This window comes from Ambystoma mexicanum, chromosome 2q, assembly GCF_040938575.1.
Source record: "Ambystoma mexicanum isolate Mex_15411 chromosome 2q, UKY_AmexF1_1, whole genome shotgun sequence".
In the NCBI taxonomy this organism is placed as follows: Eukaryota; Metazoa; Chordata; class Amphibia; order Caudata; family Ambystomatidae; genus Ambystoma; species Ambystoma mexicanum.
The window spans coordinates 1,037,954,852-1,037,975,467 of record NC_090924.1 but is presented as its reverse complement, the minus strand read 5'-3'; the positions used below and the strand labels follow the sequence as shown (position 1 = coordinate 1,037,975,467).

General features: G+C 50.1%; 1 protein-coding gene across 1 annotated transcript in view; it reads left to right on the top strand.

The window, feature by feature from the left end:
• ACBD7 (acyl-CoA binding domain containing 7) overlaps positions 1-20,616 on the top strand; it is a 130,448-nt gene that overhangs the window by 75,954 nt on the left and 33,878 nt on the right. Inside the window, exon 2 of the mRNA XM_069648396.1 lies at positions 16,884-17,001. Within this exon, the coding sequence (XP_069504497.1) occupies positions 16,884-17,001 (118 nt within the window). The remainder of the gene's footprint in view (positions 1-16,883; positions 17,002-20,616) is intronic.

Below are 20,616 nucleotides of genomic sequence, written 5' to 3'. Positions count from 1 at the left end.
ATGCAGGGCCCGCAGTGAAGCCAGACTGAACTTGGAAGGTGCCCATTGAGTAAGGCAGAGACCGGGGTCACGACACCTAGAGTGCGCAAGTACATGGGTGGACACAGCCCACTCTAAGGGTGAGGCGAGCGACCAAGACACACATGGGCATACCCGCTATGGCCCTATACTGCCAAGAGTGGCCTGGTGCCACGCAGACCTTTGTGCACGGGGAGGTGCGGCTGGCTTACGCCCGGACAACACGGCAGGATGTCTAATAAAGTTGTCAGACCCAGGACCAAACAGCCCACGATAGAGGCCTACACCAAGACGCCCCCAGGTGCGGAAGGAGGCAAAAGCGGGGAGACCCCCACAACAGAGGCAGAGGCACCGGGCATGATCCAGGAGGTGCTAGCAGCAATTGCAGACTTGCAAGTGGCCTGGGAGACTAAACTGGGCCAGGCAATGAAGGAACTGAAGGTGGGCCTGGACCTCAAGATTGGTGCGGTCCAAGAGGAAGTGAACCTGCTGAGACTGGACGTGCGGACGATTGCGGAGCGCACTGGAAACTTGGAGAAGGAGATGGCCCCGAATACTGCGGCGTGTGCCGCACATGGATCGGAGCTGCATGTCCTCGTGCAGTGGGTGGGCAACCTGGAGGACAGAGCGGAGGAATCGGAAGGGCGGGCCAGACGAAACAACATACAAGTTGTCGGCTTGCCGGAAGGAATGGAGGGGCGGGGCCCAACCAACCGAATATGTGGAAACCATGCTCCTGCAGGAGATAACTGGCGGGGCACTGACCCAGGGGTTCGCGGTTGAAAGGGCGCCCCCAGGAACTCCCCACCGCGACCGCTGATCGCAAAAATTCTGAACTTTCGAGACCGGGAGAAGATACTCACATTTTTTCAGAAGGGAGGAACGATCGAAAGGGGTTCGGCAAAAATCGCGGCATATCCGGACTATACGCTGCACGTACAGCGTAGTAGGATGAACTTTGGGTCGGTGAAAAGAAGATTAAAAGAAGCAGGCCATTGTTATATGTTGCTTTACCCAGCCAAGTTGAAAGTGTTCTACAAGAACAAATCCCTGTTCTTTGAGACGCCTAAGGAGGCGATGGAATGGCTGGATATGCAGGGCCGCCCTCAGGAACCGGATATCCAGATGGGGGCTGCAGGAGATAAGTAGCACGCAGCTGTGTCCTCCTCGGGGACATGGCTTGGACATTGGGACTTGAATATAGAGTTAAATTAAGCTTGTGGGGGTGTGCGGCAAGATAAGCTGGCGGGATCCGCTGGGCGCAACAACCCTAAACAGATAAGTGGGAGCACCTAGAAGGCATCCCTTGAACCCATTAGTAGTATACTTAGTTAGGTCACTGTTAGATCAGTGATGCCCTGTGGGGTCCTAGTCCTCAGACGCTAGATAGGACCAGACGCGGGTGGGTCTGAGATCCAGGGATGGAGCTGGGCATTTGTTGGGGTAGGGTAGGGTAGGGTGGGGGGAGGGGTTGGGTTGTGTGCAGTGGGCTGGAGTTGGGGTACAGGGGGGGGGGGAATTGTTGAGGCTGGGAAGGGTAAGAGTCGGTAAACGGGCCATCACAGGAAGTATTGGAGGGAGGAGTGGATTGGGAGCACACCGATTAGATGGCATCGGGTAATCTTGGAGTGGTGACCTGGAATGTGCGGGGCCTAAACAGCTACTTAAAAAGCAACAAAGTGATGCTGTATCTAAAAAGGATGCGTATTGATATAGCCTTGCTACAAGAGACCCACCTCACTAAGGCGAAGCTGGATGTGGTCAGGAGAAAAATGGAGGGGTAGTGTAAATGGGGCCACGTATTCGACATATGCAAGAGGGGTGGTCACATGGGTGGCACTGCACGTGCCGTTCCAGGTGCTCAGTTCGACAATAGACCCAGAAGGCAGAATGGTGGTGGTAACGAGACTCCTGGAGAACAGAGGTGCACATCAATTTGTACGCCCCTAACCATGATACAGCGGCTTACTTTAGTTCCCTATACAGTAAGATTAGCCCCCTGGCGGGTGGCGCGATAGTGTGGGGAGGGGACTTTAATTGTACCCTGAATCCTAGAATAGACAGGTCAGATGACAAATCAGGGAAGCCAGCGCCAGCGGCTAAAGCGCTGGGGACAATGTTGTTAGACCTAGGCCTAGTGGATGTTTGGAGGAAGCTGCATCCATTGGATAGACCATACTCGCACTACGCAGCACCAAATGACTTGCACACGAGGCTAGACTATGTTTGCAGCTTCCAAGATATTGGGAGAAATGATGGGAGCTGAATATATAGGGCTCGGATATTATCCGATCACTCACCTCTGTACGTAGAGTGGCGATATCAAACCCCCCCCCCCCTCCCAGGGCGCGCATCCTGACATGGAGACTCAGAACTGAGGCGTTACAAGACGCAGGGTTTCGAGAGGACCTGAGGGAGGCCATCGAGGAATATTTTGAAACTAACACGGGCAGTGTACGCTCTGTGGGTACAGTATGGGAGGCGTTTAAGGTGGTAGTAAGGGGGGGTCGCTATATCGAAATCTAAAGGGCTCCAAGGGGGCATTGAACAGGAACTTCAGGAATCAGAAAGAGAGCTGGAGGGTCTCATGCAAAATGAGGAGACAACCCGGGAGAACAGTGCCAAGATAAAAGACTTAGTTAACCTGCAGTGGACTCTGGGATAGATTATGCAAATTAAACTACAAGAAATACATGGAGAGACTACATGCAGGGGGGGATAAACCGGGTAGATTGCTGGCCTGGCTGTATAAGAGCGAGACCCCCTGCTCAGTGATTAGAGAGATCAGGGATGCGGAAGGCCGAACCCGTAACACCCAGGATGGGGTAAACGAGGAGTTCTTCAAGTATTATAGACAACTAGATGAGGACACAAGGGAGGATACGACCAAGACATACTGGGAACAATCAAGGATATAGGGCTGCCCACCCTGGATGACCTAGAATGCGCGGATCTGGATGCCCCTGTCACCTCGGACGAACTGGAAGTGGTAATCCAACATCTGCCCACATGTAAGGCGCCTGGGTCAGATGGGTTGCCAAGCGAGTTTTATAAGACATACAAGCAGGAGCTACTCCAGCCGTTGCTTGACATGTTTAATGAAGCCTTTGAGCGGGGGGGACTGCCACCGTCCCTCCGCGAGGCAGTGATCATCCCACTTCTGAAACCAGGCAAGCCAGCCATGGAGTGCGGGTCCTATAGATCCTTGTCCATGCTCAATCAGGACAGTAAAATACTCACAGCAATTTTAGCCAATATGCTAAAGAGGGTGGTAAGTTGATACACCCAGATCAGATGGGCTATGTCCCTGGTAGGAATATCAGACAACCGCAGGAGGCTGCACCATATCATTGATTACACCGGGGAGGACACGGGTGAGTTGGCTATCGTGTCGCTAGACCCGGTCAAAGCCTTTGACTCGGTGCGGTGGCCATGGTTGAAAGCGACCCTGAAAGGATACGGAATGTCAGGTGGGTCCAGATGTTATATAGCACCCCGGTAGCGAGAGTTAAAATGGGACCCACAATTTCAGACAAATGGCAACTCAGCAGAGGGACCAGACGGGGATGCCCCTGGTCACCCATGTTATACTCACTGGCACTAGAGCCGCTGGAAGTATGCCTGCGACAACAATACGGGGAGGTGGGGATTCGTACGATAAGTGGCATGCACCTGATATCGCTGTATGCAGATGACATGCTCCTCTATTTGCGCTACCCGGAGGAAAACCTGCAATATGTACTGGAGGTGATGGATCGTTATGCCACCCTCCCGGGCATATCGGTCTGTTCCCCTTGGGAAGGTATAAGAGTGTCCCGTTGGAGAGGCTGCCTATCCTGCAAATACCCTGGCAACCTGAGACATTTAGGTATCTGGGAGTAAACATTTATCACAGGACGGAAACAGAGCACGAACATAATACAGAGAAAGCGATTGAGGGAGTTAAGAATAGTATGGTGTGCTGGTCTAGATTACCCCTATCTATGATGGGGAGAGCAGCTCTGCTCAAAATGGTGGTTTTGCCCAGACTCTTACATTTTTTTGTAAATGTCCCGTATTTGATTCCCAGAAGTTCTTTCATGGTATGTGCAGGAGCTTCATATGAGGTAACTCCAAGAACAGAGTAGCCCTGTGGAAACTACAGAACTCGTGTGATTTTGGGGGGGGGGCATAAACTTGCCGAACTTTGAGCTTTATTATCTGGTGAGGCAGCTGTTATTTGTGGCCAGGTGGTTGTTGTCAGAGGACTTGGCAGAAGCTAGACTTTTGCAGGGCGACCTGGCTCCATACTTTCTGAGAGAGATGGTGTGGCTACAAAAGAGTAAACTGGTGGGAAGAGGGAGACTATTGGAGCTGGGTTGGGAGGTCTGGCGCAGGACGTGGAGGATGGTGTGTGATCCGGATCCGCTCTCCCAGCAGGTTCCGCTGGTGGCGCTGTGTGGAAACGACTCCCAATTGCTTGAGGTAGTCCGTAGATACTGGGAACCGATGGGCATGGCCAGCTCGGGATATATGGCAGGAGGGGGAGGTATTGGAATTCCAGAGTTTGCAGGAGGAGACAGGGGTGCCTAGAGGCCAATATATAATTTACACCAGACTCACGAAACGGGTGAGGGTGAGACACAGCTCTCTCCCATTGCCCCATGACAGAGGGGCAATGGGAGAGAGCTCAAAGGTACCATTAAAAAGGTGTCCCGAAATGCAAGACTCCAACAGATCCAGTTGTATGTCACCCATAGGGTTTATCTGACCCCTGGGAAAATAGCCAGGTTTGGAGGCTCGGCCACACAGAAATGCCCCAGGTGTGGGGAGGTGGAGGTGGAGGGGGAGGTGGAGCTGGAGGTGGGGTTGCTACACATGTTCTGGGCCTGTCCCGAGGTGCACAGATTCTGGGACGAAATAAAGAGATGGCCGGTGGGGGAGTGGTGCTGGATGTGGGATCGGCTTGGGCATGCATGCTCTGGATTTTTCCCCAGGCCACGCAATCTAAAGCACATAAGCAAGATGAAGGACCTGGCTTACATCCTGGCCAAGCGTAGGATCGCAGCGAGCTGGAAGGTGGCCCACAGACCCAGGGTGGAGACCTGGTGGGCGGACCTCCTGAGATGGGCAGAAGCAGAATCAGTAGTATGGTTTGAAGCCGTTACCAGGGGGGGTGAGGAGGAAGCGGGCCCCCTGATAGCCTGGCGACAATTAGTGACCTCTATGGTAAACCCCCCACCAGGTTAACCATGAAATGGAAAACTCAGACGAGTCTACAAGCACTGTGATTCCCGAAAACGCTCCTGTAGTTGACACAGATGAGCCGGCTCAAGTTTATGGGCGGGGGGGTGGCCAGAGGACTGAGAATAACACTGTATAATGTGACGGTTTGATATGGATTATGTACGTCCTGAAAAGCTGTATTGTTGTTTTTGTTTAAAATAATAAAAATAAATAAAAAAAAGAAAAAAAAAGAAAACAAAGTTTCCTTCAACAAAATGAATGTTCGGTTCCTGTTTTTTTGTTTGGGTGAGGATTCTTCACCCTTGGGTCTCCCTCTTCCGGGCGCTGACCCTGCTTTACTTTTAGCCTCCCTCCTCTGGGTTCACTATGGCTTGTCCTATCACTTATAAATCTTAATGTCCTTTTTAAACGGTTCCAGTAGACCTCCCTCGGCCGGGTTCACCATTTGTCAACACACTATTTTTTTGGAACTTTAGACTTTGCCCCCTTCTTGTCAGTATCCCTCTTCCAGGTTCACTCTTGCCAACTTCACATTCATATTTACTTTCAATGTTTATGGGATTCACTTCCATTGCTTTCTCATGTGGCGGGATTCACTTCCCGTGCTTTGTTTATAGTTCTTAGGTCAAAGGCTTTCACTGTACAGGGATTTTGCTTGACCTCCTGTATGACCACTTTGACATATCTTGGTGGCTCTACTATGGCTTTCTGGTATCTGTATCTTTACTCAGATGAGGATCGACCAGAGTTTCTCGGAGCAGCACCCACGTGGTGGTGGTCCCCTTCTGCAGCTGGTCTCAGAACTTTTCTCACTTTGCCACTTTCATTCACCATAGCCGGCTGTGATGAACCGCTTGGCTTTCTTTGTAGCTGGAGTCGAGGCCGATACCATGGTAGCAGGAGTCTTCCCTCGCTCCGGCTTATCAGCTTCGATACTCTGTGCACTATTGACATCTGCTGCAACTCCCTTGGGCTATTGTCCTCGGTCCTACTATTCCTTCTATGGATGTTTCGCAGGGTTTTGTCAAAGGGCAAGGTTGCGTCCTTGTAAGCCTCTCTGTTGCCTTTCTCCTCCTTTTTGAACTGCCGGGTCTGTATAGTTTATTTTGTCGTGTGAGTCTGCCTTGCTCATACTGTGCTCCTTTGCTCCACCTTTTATCCATGTGGGGAAGGGAAAGGGCTGTCGGGTGATCAATTGCCTGACTTTGCTTGACCCTTGTATTGGGACATGGCGGATAAAGGGCCCTGGTGTTAGTACGTTCTCTAAGTGTTTGTGTCGGAAAAGTGGGGGGGGGGAGCAGTGGTTTTGAATGTCCTACGTGGTAGGATGGGGAAAAGGTGTTGAAAGAAGGGCGATACCATGTTTCATCCATCGGTGTCCCCCTCCCATAGGACCCTCCCCCTATCCAAGTGATCCTCCCTCACTGATCCACCCCAAGGAACTGTATTCAATAGTGATGGCCGTGTCCTGGCCACCTGGATGACAGATCCCCGGGGACTAGCTAGGGAGACACCTTCAGGTTTCTCACACTTGCAAGTGGGCGGAGGGGGGGGGCTCTTGCCCCTTGTATAGTGGCATATGCAAAAAATACCTCCAGTATGTGTTTAGATCAAGTGGACTTCGACAGTGGCGATCTGCCCTTATTTGTTCCCACAGTTGTTGCCTTTGTCTGTTTTTTTTTTTTTTTTTTTTTTTTTTTTTTTTTGTAATGCTATAACGATGAAATTGAATATATTTTTAGCTTTTGGAACTGTCATTCAGGATTGCATGCTGTATGTTATGATGGCAGCGCGTGAGTGCCTTGGCACCGGACCCGTCCTGTATCTGGAGGAGAGCATGGAGTTCGCTCGGGGATGTAGAGGGGGCAGAGGCCTGCACTCCGATATCCTGTGCAAGATCTGTTCCCCTCAATTGGCGCTGTGATTTCCCCCTTGTGGTGTGCCTTTACTTATGCGAAAGAAGGGTGGAGTTCTGAGAACTGTGACCAGTGGCCCACCTGCTAAACTGCAGACAGAGGTTCCTAAAGGCCATGGTTGCTACGCAGACTGGTGCCGCTGCTTGCGGTACCGGGAGGATACTGGAGCTCAGTGATTGTGAGGCCTGATCTGTCACGGCTCAGACCATGGAGTGGCTCCCCTGAGGCACAATCTGGACTGGAACCAACACCATATTGCCGGCAGATCACAGGAGGGGCCACAAGACTGGGCAAGTGGCCCATCTGGAGTGGTGAAAAGAGAATGGAGAAGACTGCTGGCACGGCGAGTGCGGGACTGCACCCCAGGGAGCACTGCAGTGTGAGCAGATGGTCTTCCCATTGGGGGTCAGGTGCTGGTGTCCCAGGGGGCTGCACACGCCTAGAGACTATGGCACAGTGAATGGCAGAGAGGAAACTTAACAGCAACCCATACAAATGAGAAAAGTATGTTGCGTGGCTGTAATTTGATTCTGTTTGAGATGTTTTTTAGCCAGCTGCGGAATCCTGAAAGAAATGGAGCGCAGGAGGTATCTGAGGTATCCTACCCGGTCTCACTTTTCTCCAGAGACTGATTATCTTCAGAGCTCTTGTTCTTTCTAGACTCGACTACTGTAACAGTCTCTTTCTCAATCTCCCTACTTCTACAATCAGACTTGCCACTCTTCCAGATCCGAACTGCAAGACTTATCGTTGGCCTCAAGCCCAGGGACCGCATCTCTCCGGCACTGAAATCCCTCCACTGGCTCCCTGTGGTTGCAAGGATCAAGTACACGATCCTCTGTGTTGTTCACAAGGCTTTCTGGGGCCGGGCCCTCACCATATGCAACACACTCTTCCAAATACACTCCTTCTAAAGCACTCTCTTCGTCCTCCTACAACTGAGTGATCTGTTTCTCCAAACAGAGACCTGGGGATAGATACTTATTTTCTGCAAGGGCCACCCTTTGGAACAATCTCCCTGCATCTCTCTGTCTCAAGCCGGATCTCCTTAAATTCCGGAAAACCCTCAAGACTTTCCTCTTCTCCTCTGCCCTCTCTCTACCTCTACCCTCCTAAACTCTGCTCCCTACCCGCTACCTCCTACTCCTGCTCAGCTAGCTGACTGGTTGCCTGTATCGCCTCAGAACTCTACAGGTCCCAGGCACTCGCACCAGTCCCTGCACCTGCCTATGGGCTTCCTCGCCACTGCACTTCTCCAATGAGATTACCCTCTGGACTTAACCTGGCCTTCCTGGACTTGGTGCAATTATCCCTTATCCCATCACTCCAACTTCCTGTCTGTGCACTTACACAAACTTCCCTGAACCCAGTAAGTTTGTTGTCTGTCTCCCCCTTTGTCTCCCCTTCTCCCCCCCAGCTCCCTGCATTGTGCACCTGTATCACTTGTGTTAGTGGAACACCTTAAATTGCCCTACCAACTTAACCATTCCCCTCCCCTGATCCATTCCCCTTAAGTCAATGTCCAATTGTGTTCATTCTAGCAAGAAATGTTCTCTAGAATGGCTGAGTTGCTACGCGCTTTCCCCTCCTTCCCTCAATACATGACACCTACTAGCATACTGTCAGTTTATTCATGTACCACCACTCTCCTTCTCCCCCCCCTTATCTGTTAATGAACTTGAATTAGCAGAAATGTCATCAGGCCTAGTATGCTTATTGTATATCATTCGGAATTCTCCAAGTCCTTATAAAGGACTGTATCCCATGTCCTCCCCCTCAATCCCCCCCATCTTGGAGTGCTTTTAAGCACTCGTTTTGTGTCCAAGTGATTTATTAAATATACAATACATGGCCATCAATGCAAATAATACTTCCCAACTCCATGCTCCCACCCTGGACTATGATTTATTGCAACCCCCCTGTTTTGGCAACATGTGTGAACTGCATTATTGGGCTGCGCCTGTCTTGCTGCTTGGCCATTCGGTAAGTTTTTCATGCACTATGCAGTCCCTCAGTCTGTTTCTCTCGCCGCCCCCCCCCCGCCTCCATGGTGCTCTCCATCTCCCCTATCTACTCTAACCACTACTCTATCACTTATCCTACCACTCTCTCTTGAAGCCTGGAAGGAAAAAGTTCAAGAAAGTGCCTCTGGTCTCCAACCCAGGTCTGCCCATTGCTGACACATACGTCGAGGCTTCCTCCAGGCAGACCATCACTAACATCCTCTGTCGCCCTTTCTCCAACCTATGGACTCCCCATATGGTCTTGATCATCTCCCCTTTCTCGTCTTTGCACATTAATGGTGGAACTAGATGGGAAGTACTCTTGGAACACGTCCCATCCTCTAGGTGTAACCTTGTCTATCGGAATTGCCCTGTCATGGCCCAGGGCTCTCAGCCCAACCTCTTCTTCTTGATTGGCGTCTTCCGTCTCTCAACTTCCTTCTCCTGTCATTCCTCCTTCTGCCAAAGCCCCGGCCCTTCTCACCGATGGGTGTACCACATCCCTGTACCCTTCCTTGGAAAACCTTGAAAGGTGACAACCCGCTTCACTTAGCTACCCTCCATGCTCGTTCTACCGTTAAACACTCTTCTGACATCTACCTCCTTCTCTAAGACTTTGAACTTGATGTTCTCGCCCTCACTGAGATGTGGTTCAATGCCGGCTATGTCACTTCCCTTGACACTCTTCTACCTGAGGGCTACAAGATACTCTCAAGCCTAGGCCCAAACAGTCTGTAGGTGGAGTGGTCCTGATCTTTCCTCAGTGGGTCCTTGCTATCATCATACCCATCAATCCTATTCTTCCTTTGAAAAACTTGTCTGCATCTTGGTGTGTCTCCTACCTCTCGCTTACACACTCCACCATCTACAGGCACCCTGGCCTGGTCTCCCTCTGCCTTTCTGAATGGGCTGACATCACCTCCCCCCTTTTCTCCTGACCTCTTCCTTGAAGCTTCTCCTGCTCTGAGTGTTCAGCATTCATCTTGAAGCTTCTGATGCGTCCACTGTACTCTTCCGCGACCTCTGTGACTCTTCCCCTCACCATTTTTCCCTCTGGTCCGACCCACTCAGCTGGACACACCTTGGATGCGCTCATCTCAGCAGACATCCCCATCTCTATCCCAATCACTACACCTCTCTCCTGGTCTGATCATGCTCTCATCTGGAGCTCCTGGGCTTCTTCGCTAAGCCTCTGCCCGCAATGCCATCCTCCCTCTGTCATTGGACCAAAGAAGCAAGTGTCAGTCGCAGCTTTTGCCTCCACTTTCATCCCCTCCTGCTTTTGACTCTTCCCACCAGCACAGCCCGTGCTAATCTTCACCTCTGTCTTACACCCTTGCCCCTGTCATGAGGATCTGCATGAAGCCTGCTTTCAAGCGCAACAACTGCTATGATTCTAATCTAGCCTCTCTGAAACTGCAAGTGGCAGGCTTCAAGCACATCCACTGACAATCTGGCCTGTCGCCTGCTGCAAAGGCAATACCGTGTCCATCCGCACCAAGAAGGGGGGGGAGGGCATAGCCAAGCTTGCATCTCTAGGGCCACCAACAATATGGTTGAACTGTCTGTAAGGAACTTGCCAATCCTACTGCAGTTTCCACTTCTTCTCATCCATCTCATGTCCTCTGTACTGCACTTGCCTCCCATTTCACAACCAAAACCCAGGAAATACTGTCCTCACTCCCCTCTAGACTCTCCCTACTCCCCCTCACCTGCTCTCGGGCCTCACTTGGGCCCCTTCTCTCCTGCCCCCATACTCTCCTCCTTTTTGCCCATAGCACCGGATGAGGTCTCTAAAGCTGTCTGCTCTAAGTCTTCTCCAACAGGTGTTCCCCTGCTCCTCCAGCTCCTCCAGAACTATAGAAGGCAATCTTTCCTGCCTTGGCTGATTTCTGCAACCACTCCTTTACCACTGGCTCCTTCCCACTATCCCTCAAGCACGCCTGTGTGCACCCCTCCTTAAAAAGCTGTCTTCCCTCACCCCTCACCCTACAGCCCACCTGCCTGGCTAATTACCACCCATTCTTCACTACCCCCCCCCTTCTTGTGCAAACTTGCAGAAGTTGGTCATCTCCCAACTGACCCACCACACTGAATCTGTTGGCTGTCTCATGACATCAGTCTGGCTTGAGAGCATCCAGAGGCATGGAAACTGTTCTCCTGAATCCCCCTGAAGAACTGCTATCCAAGCAAGCTTCATTCCAACTCTTTCTGTTCTCATACTCCTTGGTTTGCCGTCTGCCTTTGACATGGTCCATGTCAACTCATAAAGTGGTTTTGTGATACCTTAGGTATCACGGACCTGACACAGGATTGGTTCGTGCATCTGGGCCCTTTCCTCGCCACCTCCTCACTCTCTACCTGCAATGTCCCTCAGGGCTATATCCTATCGCTGTGGCTGTTCAACATCTACCCTGCTTCTCAGGCCCACCTGATCTCCTACAATACTCATTTTCAGTGTTCTGCTGATGACAACGCTCTCCTTCAAGCTTCCCTCCACTACCTTCTCTTCCTCTCTCGTTCCTGACACTGACTGCTATTCAGGCATGGTGCACGCTAATGATCTGTCTTAATGCCAGTAAGACCGCGATCCTTCTCATTGGGACCCCTGCACCCTGCTTCTCTCCACTCTCTGGCTGCCCTCCTTGGGTCCCTTACCCATCTGGTGATGCTAAAAACCTTGGTGTCCTCTATGACTCCCCTCTCTCCTTGTTCCCTCCCATCACGGATCTTGCCAAGAAGACCCACTTTACACTTCCCCAGAAACTCACTGTCTGCAGAGCTCTGGTTCTCTAGGCTGGACTACTGCAACAGCCTCTTCCTCAATCTGCCTCTCATCGTCTCACCCCTTAAACTATTCCAGAATAGGACTGCAAGACTTATCCTTGGCCTCAAACCCAGGGACTGCATCTCTCGAGCCCTAAAACCTCTCTGCTGACTCTGATGGCTGCAAGGATCAAAATCAAGACCCTCTGCATCATCCTGAAGGCTTTTTGGGCCCTGCTGCATTCAACTCCCTCTCCCTAAATACCTACCTGCTAGAGCCCTTCGGTCTTCTAGCTCCACTCTCTGCAGATCAGACATTTTTCCAAGCAGAGAGTGGGCGAGGGGGGTAGATTTCTCTCTTCTGCAGGTGCTCCCTCTGGACTTGAGCACAATCTCCTTAGTTCCAGAAGCTCCTCAAGATCCTACTCTGCTCCCTTCCCTCTCGCCCTCTTTCAAATGCCCCCATCTGCCGCTGCGACTGACGGCCTGGTCCCTTATGAGTCTTACAGGGCACCTGGCCCTCCTTGACCAGTTTCTACCAGCACCCCCTTCCCTGACTAGCCTTGTGGGTTGGACATCCCTTCGGAGTCTGGTCCCCCTCCTTCCTTGCACCTCTTTGGTGGTCTGCCCGTATTCTCCCCTGGCACTCCTTTTCTCACCCACCCCCCGTATCCCCCACTTGCACAATCCTTAATGTCACAAGGTCTAGTAGGACAGTTATTGTTGTTTAGCTCCCCTGTCCCACCCACCGCTTTTTGTAGAAACACAATTTTGTTTTATAGTGCGCCTTATAAATATTTGATAGATGTTTGATGGATTTCTAATTGTGCATCCAAATAAACCTAACTACTACTCGAAGCAGTGTTTGGGGCACTGAAGTTCTGATCCAGATGAGAAGGAAAACTAAGTATTCACAAACCATCCCAACTGTTTTTACATCGGCAAATGAGGGAGGTGGCGGTGGGGAGGGGGAACAAGGTCACAAGTTCTTTCTATCAAAACCTTTGGACTTCTCCATCTGGCAATCTGAACTCGGTGACCGATGTCCCTGAGCAGGGAGATGTGCACCTGCCACAAACTGGTGTTACTTCAGGAGCAGGTGGATTCCATTTCTTTTTTATATTGTGTTTTTTTTTCTTTTTTCTTTCCTCTTATTGGCCTATGGAATGCCCGAAAGAGACCAAACAAACTGCCAGTACATGATCCAATGTCCCTGAATTATTAGAATTTGACTGCAGAGAGCTTTCATCTATGGCTGGTGCCACACTACCAAATGCTACAACATAAAATGAAAAAGATTAATTATCTGATGTGGCAGCACCAAGAGTGTCCTTTCCACTTCCAGCCACAGTAGATACTTCCTTGTTTGACAACTGCACCTCCTCAGAGGTATTCTTCCTTTCCTCTCCTTCTCTCTCCCCCCACCCCCCCCGCCCGCCCCCGCCGAAGCTCACTGTCTCTAGTGCTCTGGTTCTCTCTAGGCTGGACTACTGCAACAGCCTCTTTCTAAGTCTGCCTGCTTCTACTGTCCGCCCTCTGCAACTCATCCAGACCAAGACTGCAAGACTTGTCCATGGCCTCAAGCCCAGGGATTGTATCTCTCCAGCACTGAAATCTCTTCAGTGGCTGTATGGATTGAGTTCAAGACCCTCTGCATTGTCCACAAAGCCTTCTGGGGCCTGGGTCCTCAATACCTCCAACTCTCTTTGTAAACCCCTTCCTACTCTAGTTCTTTGCTCCTCCAACTCCCTCAATATCAGACACTTCTCCAAGCAACAACTGTAGAGGGGGGAGGGGGGGGAGGGGCGGAATAGATCTTCCTTTGGCTGGGGCCTCCCTCTGGAGCAGCCTTCCTGCCTCTCTGAAACTTGAGAACCATCTCTGGTTGTGGAAGCCCCTCAAGACCTTCCTCTTTGTTTCTGCCTTATCTCTTCCTCCCCCTTGCTGATCTGCTGTCTGATACTGCTCTGGACACCTGGTTACCCTCTGATTTCGGTCCCAGGTCCCTGCCCGCCCAGTTGCACACCTGCATTGCCTCCTGGCAACACTTGCACTTGGGTCTGTATCTGTAACCCTACAGTCCCCCCCCCCCCCCACCTGCACTTATTGGAAACCCGCTGTTTGCACTTTCCCTTGCTCCTGCCACCTGCTGGCCGCACCTCTTGTTTGTTTGATCCTATGTACTAGACTCGGCCCCCCCATCCCACCCCTGGCGTTTTCCCCCTCCCTCCCCCCTCCCTCCCCCCTCCCCCTGACCCCCCCCCCCCCTCCTCTGCACTTGCACGATCTCGATGTCACTTGGCCTAGTAAGATCGTTGTCTGTCCTCCCTCTGTTCCCCTTCCCTTGTCGTGCCTTGAAACACTTGTATAGGCGCGTTATAAATGCCATATCCTGTCTTCTGCTAGGAGCTGCAATTCTGACCCATGTTGTGCCCTCACTATGGTCTCACAGGCTCATAAAGCAGTTCAGTGGCCTTTTTGAAAGCATTTCCTCCAGTTCACAATGTGGCTCAATCTTGGGAATTGAACACTGTACTGACCTATTTTAATCGGGTGCACAGTTTGTCTTCAGGTTACCTTTCACTTGAGCAGATTGCATGCGTTCCGTGTTCTTGGTTTCATCGACTAAGACTGTGGAGGAATCCTGGGTTGGACCAACAGTTCTGTGGAGTCTGTTCTCAGATTGGGGACGTGGGAGGGGGTATTCACTGCTTTGTAATCTCTTCAATAGCATGTGTATCTATGAGCGGCCCTGTGCCGGAGAAGGAGAGCTACTTACCTTAAACTATACATTGGTATCGTTCATAGATTCACATGCAACCCTCCCAACTAAAGGGTAAAGACAGTACTTTCTGTGCATTACAAGAATTGGAAGATGGCCTCCAGAGGTGGCGCTAAAGGTAACCGTTCCTACTGGCTGGAGTGCAAATGGCCTAAATGAGTTTGAAAGATCACGGAGTGCCGTTTTTCCATTGAAACTGCTTAACCAATGTACATTCCCAGCCTGTCGACTAGCAATATCCAACATCATGTAAATCTATGAAGTATACCAATGCTGGAGAACATTATTTACAGGAGTGTGTGTCGCACACAAGGAGCGTCTTCCTGGGTGGCAAGGGAGGGGGGGTTTACAGGGAGGTGCGCAGAATGTCATCTTTCACCATTTGTGAAGGCCACATAATCTGCTGCAATAAATCATCTTTATTTTTGGGTTTGGACTTTAAAATGCAGAAATATCACATATAACCCATTTTATACACCAGTAGTGTAATTATAGATGTAGTTAACTCACTAACTGCCAGAAGTCAGGATCCAGGGGCAACGGGGGTCACAACCGTGGGGTAACAGATATGGAAAAGGATATGCCACAGGTTGTAGCTGGGAGGAAGGATACAGCAGAGAGCTACCACTAAGGCCTCCTCCCTCCGACCCCCCCCCCCACTTGGAGAATCCTTGAATGATAGACGCAAAAGGGTCAGACTTAACACAATGGGGGACATGTTTGAAGGGGGCCGCTTGCTGACATTCACAGAATGGGCACAGAAATACCAGATGCCAGGGGGCCGTTACTAAATTTCAAATGATTAACCAATATCTTAGCAGGTACATGAATCTCCATATTGGAGGAACCTCCAGTCTCCCTGGTGCTTCATACTATAATCTCAATAGGCGAGGCACGCAATTACAAGGCTATATATGGCACATCAAGAGAGCGAGACACGCACCCCCCTTAAGATTAAAGAAAAGTGGGATCGGGACTTGAAAACACAATCGGAGGACAAAACATGGGTAAAGATATACACCGGGATCACCAAAGTGTCACGCAATGCACGATTTAAATTAATTCAATTCAGCATCGTACACTGGTTATATATGACGCCACAGAAGCTGCATATGATAAATGAGAAAATCCCACACACCTGCCCGAGATGTGAAGGAGAGGCAGCTGACTTTTGGCATACGGTCTGGTCATGTCCGAACATGGAGGCCTACTGGTGATTGGGGAAGATCAATGCTCTGCTATGCAGGCAATTAGAATGTACACCTCGTGTTTGTCTGCTGGGGCTCCTCCCAGGGTGAAAAGGAAACAATCGAACAGGGCAAAATTCTTACTGTACTTGGTGTTGCGCATATTGGCGATTACATGGAAAAGCCCCAAGGGACTGCGACTAAAGCAGTGGGCGCAAGACATAATAAGGTGGGCAACAGCAGAATTGTCTAGAATTAAAGCACGGGGAGGATTGAGAAACTCTAGCGCTGCAATGGGTGTTCCCTCTTCAACGACCTCTATGCATCCCCAGGTGACCATGAGGGAACAATTGAGACCATTTGCAAAAGCTTATCACAAGTCTCCTGGGCCAGACGGTTTACAATCCGTGGCAATTTCTTCCAGTTTTATGAGACTACTGGTCTGTCCATTTCTCGGAGTTGTGAAGGGGACAGGAAAACGGTGGTGGCAGGGCATAAGAAGGGGTGGCTTGGAAAAGGGACTCATGGAGGTCAAGCAAAGATTGTGGGGGGCATGAAGGTGAGGAGATGGGTCAGAGGAGAGGATGAACGTTTTACTGTGGGTGTTCAACATTTTTTTAAACTCTCAGAAGTCTGCTGAGAACACGAAGCACAAAATGTATTGCTGCTTGATGGCGGTAGCTCTGATGCCAGGAGGATGGATTTTGGGTGGTGAAGGGCAGGTAGTGTATCTGAATGGGTTTGCATGGGCAGTCAAAGGGTGGGTATCACCCAACAGCAGTGTCCTGCTTCACATACCATCTCTTTGGCTGTACGCCAATGCTCTGCTTGTAGATTGTGTTTAAGTGCCACATAATATCCAACCTGAGGGATTACGCCATTCAGCAGCTAATGTCAAACTAACAGACATGGAGTTATAAAATGAATGTAATGTGGTTGGTTAGAACATGGGTATTCTCTTTTAATGTGTGTATATATTATTCAGGCTGAGTTTGACCAGTATGCTGAAGATGTGAAGAAGGTCAAAACAAGACCAACAGATGATGAACTGAAGGAGCTGTATGGGCTTTACAAACAAGCCACGGTGGGAGACATCAATATAGGTAACGCACCTTTTTGTATTGTATGGGTGCATATGCTGGATTAATTGTATTCGTGCAAAGTGAATACATGTGCACTTTGGAAACGCAATCTACTAGCACTTCACAATATAGTAGATGAGAACTTTCTTGATGCACGACAACACCTTTAGCATCAATCGCCATTATGGTGTTTTTTTTTTTTTCTTCATTTCGTTCATTTTTTGGTTTTCTTGGGGGTGGGGGGAGCGAGTAGTGTAGGTTATCTCTTTATCCTGCAGGGTAAAATATCCATGTTTGTGTAAAGATGAGAGCTCTACTAGGTCCACGTTTTCTGATGTGGCTGTAAAGACTACCTTCTGATTGAACTAGTGCTTTGCAGATGAGAATGTACACCTGTATCTGCTGGATCTGCAGTGAAGACCACATGGCTTTGCCCAAATAAGAGGAACATGTATGTCCAATGTATCTTCTCTTCCCCAGCACTCCTTTGGGGAAGGCCATGAGGTTCTTTTCCACTTTGCAGGAAGCTCTGAAATGCTACCCACTTGTATAAAGCCCACGGAGTTTGGGAAGAGTTTGCAGCATCTCCTCACCGCAGCAGGTTTGGTTTGCAAAATTGTAACGTGCGCTTTAGGTGTCTTAAGGATCAAGATGCACTCCTGCATGAGGGTTCCTGCGGATCTAAGCTAGCAATGGAGTAAAAGACTTTAGAACCCAGTGTTAGGCTTGTTCTCTGTAGCTTTGCAAGTGGAGTGTCTGAAATGCATTTTCCCTGTTAATTTATTTGGTCTTGGTAAATAAGTGAGTCTGCTTGCTTGTGCAGGTTAGTACTTAAAGCTGGGGGGGGCTCTACAGTATGCACCTAATATTTTTTGTTCTTTCTTTTTTTTTTTTTAAAACCTTTTTTCAGCTTCATGTCACAAGAGTACAGGCAGAGGCCCAACCGGGGCAAGCATTGACGAATTACGATTCATATCAATAAGTCATAACATTGTTTTTTGGCTCTAGGGTAATAAGTGTGGAAAATACAGCGGGCCAGTAGATCTGGAGGAACAGGGTGCCTGGGATGCATCTTCAGTCTGTGTCAGCAGGTGCCAGATAGGAACAAAACTTCAGCCAGATATTCCTGGGCCTTGAATGTGTCGGCTGCTGGTTAGACCAGGCCTCTTCTGTGTCCGATGCCCAGGTTACCGCTCCAAGCAACTGCATATGTGAGGGGGGGGGGAACAGGGCGAAGCCAGCATTTTGTAAGATGCAATGGACAGCCAACAGCATACAAAGTCCAGCCAGCTTTTTGGAGTCGCGACCCAGACCAGGGAAATCATGGAAGAGACACAATAATGGGGAGGGGGCGATTATACAGTCCAGAATAGCTGCCACAGTAGTACATACCGCTTCCCAGTACTGCACAAGTTTAGGACAGGACCAGAGCATGTGTATATATGTGGCGTTGTCAGTTCCGCACTTGGGGCATCTGGGGGAATGGTCCCTTGACATGTGGTGTAACCTGATCTGAGTAAAATGGTACCTTTTGTAGGACACATTGTGAGTGCGCGCACACATTTGTTTCCAGCGGTTGTCGGACATTTCTATCTCCAAGTCCTCCGCCCATTTGCGTTTCAGTTTGTCAAAGGGGGGGTTGTACTGGTTTGCAACAGGGTGTATAGTTAGCTTTCCTCTAAAGGAGTTGAAGTCGCATAATTCCGTGACAACTGGGTCGTCGGGAGGTAATGCGGGGAAGTCAGGGTATCTGATTTTGAGAGCTTTCTGGAGGGATGAATATTGAAGCCACGCGGATGGCTTTTGTCTAAGGGCGGGTGGTAGGTCCGGCCACTCAGTAAAGTTATAATTTTCGAAGGTGTCGCAGATTGATTCATAGCCCAATGCAACCCAGCGGCGTGTGATGGATAATGGTAGGCATGGGACCCCAGGGAGGAAGTTCCATAGAGGCAAGTTGCAGTGGAATGCCTAGTAGTTTCCAGGTTTTGGAGAGGGACAGAGAGGTACTAACAGGGTCCAGCGACTCTAACATGGCCGGCAGGGTAGACTGGATTAAAGAACGGACATCCTGGTCACTGACTGCCATCCTCTCAAGTCTGACATTGGGAGGAGGGTCCTGTGTGTTGAACCAGTGAGAGGCGAAATGTGCCACTAGCCAGTATTTGAGAAAATCAGGGGCATTGACCACTCCCATGGAGAGTGGAGGATTCCGTCGCAAGTTTTAATCGAACTGCCCCAGAGTGCCACAAAGGTTTTAATGGTCCGAGTTAGCGCTTGGAAGAAACCATCTCCTGGCCAAAGGGGTGAGTTGATGAGCTTATATAACAGTTGTGGGCGTACCACCATCTTTAGGATCCCGATCCGGCCAGCAAAGGAGATTGGGAGTCTCGTCCAGCTAGAAGCCTTTTCAGTGAGTTTCGTAAGGTATTTCTGGTAATTCTCAATGTCGCAGGGCAAGTGAGTAACTTCTATACCGAGGTAAGTGAAGTTTGACTGGGACCAAGTGAACCCCATAAGATCAGGAGGGGGAAGCGTGCTATCAGTGAGCGGGAACAGTGTAGATTTGGAGCAGTTTACCTTTAGCCCAGAGATGCGCCAAAAATGGGCGACATCCTCCAGTATCGGGGCAAGATTAACAGAAGGGGAACGGATATAGAGCAGGGTGTCATCAGCATATAAAGAAATCATATCGGCTTGACCCCGCTGTTCGCAGCCCCCTGCATGCATGGCACTGGCGTATCCTGTCCGCGATTGGTTCCCTGGCTATAGCAAAAATTAAGGCAGAGAATGGGCAGCCCTGCCTCGTGCCTCTAGCAACTCGTAATAGAGGGGAGGATCTGGCCTCAGTACAGACCTTAGCCACCGGGTTGGAATAGAGTAATCAAACCCAAGAATGAAACCTGGGTCTGACTTTGCATTTTTCGAGAACCCGCCAAAGATACAGCCACAACACTGAGTCAAAGGCCTTCTGCATGTCCAGTGCTCCAGCAACTGCTTGCACGTTTGGGCTGATTCTACTGATATTAAATAGACGCCTCAGGTTCAGGGAAGTGGATCGTCCCAGGATAAATCCCGCTTGATTATGATGGATATGTGGCATGTAGGGGGCTAAGCGTGAGGCTAGCAATTTTGTGAACATTTTTACGTTGCAGTTAATTTATGATTGGGGGCAATATGATCCGCATTGGGTAGGGAGTTTGCCAGGTTTGAGAAGGACTGTTATTATAGCTTCTCGGAGAGAGGGAGGGAGCATACCCACTTCGCAGGCCTCACCCCAAAGGGCCATCAGGTGAGAAATTGGGAGTGGCTTGAAGCGTTTATACAATTCTACTGGAAGGCCATCCGAGCCCGCCGGCTGACAGCGAGTCTATAGCCTCTAAGAATTACTCTTTAGTGCACTGTCTCTCAAGGGAGCTATCCGTCTCATAGGAGAGGACAGAAAGGGGAAGGCTGTCCAGGAAGGCGTAGATCTCAGCCATAGGGGCGCTCTCGGAGTAGAGGGCTTTGTGAAAAGCCAAGAACTCAGTGTTGATATCCTGCGGGAGTGTGGCTAGGGTACCATCAGTTCTCTCAATGGCTGGGATGTTGGGGGGAATCAAACTCGCGGCGGATGAGTCTGGCTAAAACACGGCCTGG